At 43.8% G+C, this 1700-nt stretch overlaps 1 protein-coding gene across 1 annotated transcript in view; it reads right to left on the bottom strand.

Annotated features, from left to right (window-relative positions):
• Nucleotides 1–499: 499 nt before the first annotated feature.
• The window catches only part of NPFFR2 (neuropeptide FF receptor 2), a 12036-nt gene continuing 10835 nt past the window's right edge, over nucleotides 500–1700 (bottom strand). The window contains exon 3 of the mRNA XM_012659835.1: nucleotides 500–1334. Within this exon, the coding sequence (XP_012515289.1) occupies nucleotides 500–1334 (835 nt within the window). The remainder of the gene's footprint in view (nucleotides 1335–1700) is intronic.

The following is a 1700-nucleotide window of genomic DNA, read 5'->3' as shown; positions in this document are numbered from 1 at the left end:
AAGAACTTCATGTGATCCAGTACATTTCTCTAAAAACTAAGCACATTTTAAAAACACAAGCAGATTAATAACTCTGTAGTCTAAAATTTCAAATCCAGAATAAAAGAGAGAATTGATCAAACGTAGTTACATGCAAAGCACTGCTCATCTATCACCATTTGTGGGGAAAAAATATGCACACATACACTTGCTTGATTTGACTTATACACAAATGTTCACATTGGGAAAGGTCAGGCTTTGAAAACCGTTCCCTAGAGATGTATTTATTCCGGCAAATATATATGAGTCACTGTACATATTTTATATAAACCATAAGATTGGTTATGATCATAAGACCATTTTAGTTTTTTTTTTTTGTTTTTTTTTTTGCCAGAGAGAGCTTTCTGTAAATGTTTTCTTTGGAACATTTTTAGAAATAATTAAAACACAAAGCCACAAAAAGCCACAGTATTTAAATGCATAACACATAGTAGAATTAGCACTATCGCACTAGCTTTTGTTAAATCTCACTGCTGTTGGTAGCCTGTCTCAAGTCTTCCATCACTAACTCCTGGCTGGGTTCTTCAACGCTTTTCCTATAAAGCAAATTTTCCCTGCGTGGGTTTTGAAACGTAGGTTCCCGGGCGTGCTGATGAGATGAGCTTCTGACCACATTGTTTTTAGCTTTTAGGGCATAGGCTTCCCTGGGCTTTGCCTTTCTTTGGCAGAGCTGGAGCTGGAAAGCATCTTGGAAACCCCGGCGGAAATTCTCGTTGAAGAAACCGTAGATGATGGGGTTGACGCTGCTGTTGCCAAACGCCAGCCAGTGCGCGAAAGGGTAAATGTAGATGTTGATGACCCGCAGCTCGTTCGGAGACAGGTCCGCGTAGTCCGAGAGCATCATCAGGGTCCACAGGGGCAGCCAGGAGAGGATGAAAAGCAGGGCCACGATCAGGAGCATCTTAACCACTCTCTGCTTCCTCCTGGACGCCACGTGCCACTGCTCCTGGCTCTGCCTGCCGGTGGGGGGCACCCCGGTCCTGCAGAGCGAAACCCCGATCCTTGCGTACATAGCAACGATGAGGGACAGCGGGGCCAGGTAGATGCTGGCGAACAGCACAGTGGTGTAGACCTTCCTCATGTCCCGATTCGGCCAGTCTTCCCGACACCAGTAGACTGGGCTGCTTCTATTCTGGGAGCTGAGTCTCACTCGGTAATATTTTTCTTCTTGCACATGTAGCATGACCGCAGAGGGAGACATAATGGTGATGGCCAAGACCCAGATGACCACGATAACGACAAGTGCTGTCTTGATAGTCAGCTTTGATTTAAAGGGGTAGACGACACAGCGGAACCTGCGATTAAAGGCAAGTGTTAATCAGGTACTGCCTCATAACTTCTCACCAAGTCACCAATCCAGTTTATGTAAGTAATGGCAAGCCTCCCACCCACAGTCCCCTCAAAAATATAGAAAGTCACCATTTGTAGTAGAGAGGCGTGCACTGTCATTTTCTGTAATTGATCTATGATAGAAATGTTAACCGAAAATTTGGATAAATGGAGTATATCAGACACCAGTCATAACAAAGTGATAATAGTCTCACCTCTTCTGTGAACCTACCACTCCCTGTTCTGACAAGGAGAATTGATTATTCCCTCCTTTGCAGAGCTGTTTTGCATTGGATTCCTAGTAGAAAGCATTATTTGTAAATATTTGTTAA

This window comes from Propithecus coquereli, unplaced genomic scaffold, assembly GCF_000956105.1.
Source record: "Propithecus coquereli isolate 6110/MARCELLA unplaced genomic scaffold, Pcoq_1.0 Scaffold64, whole genome shotgun sequence".
Classification (NCBI taxonomy): domain Eukaryota; kingdom Metazoa; phylum Chordata; class Mammalia; order Primates; family Indriidae; genus Propithecus; species Propithecus coquereli.
Note: the sequence above shows the minus strand (reverse complement) of the source record. Positions and strands in the feature narration are given on the sequence as shown.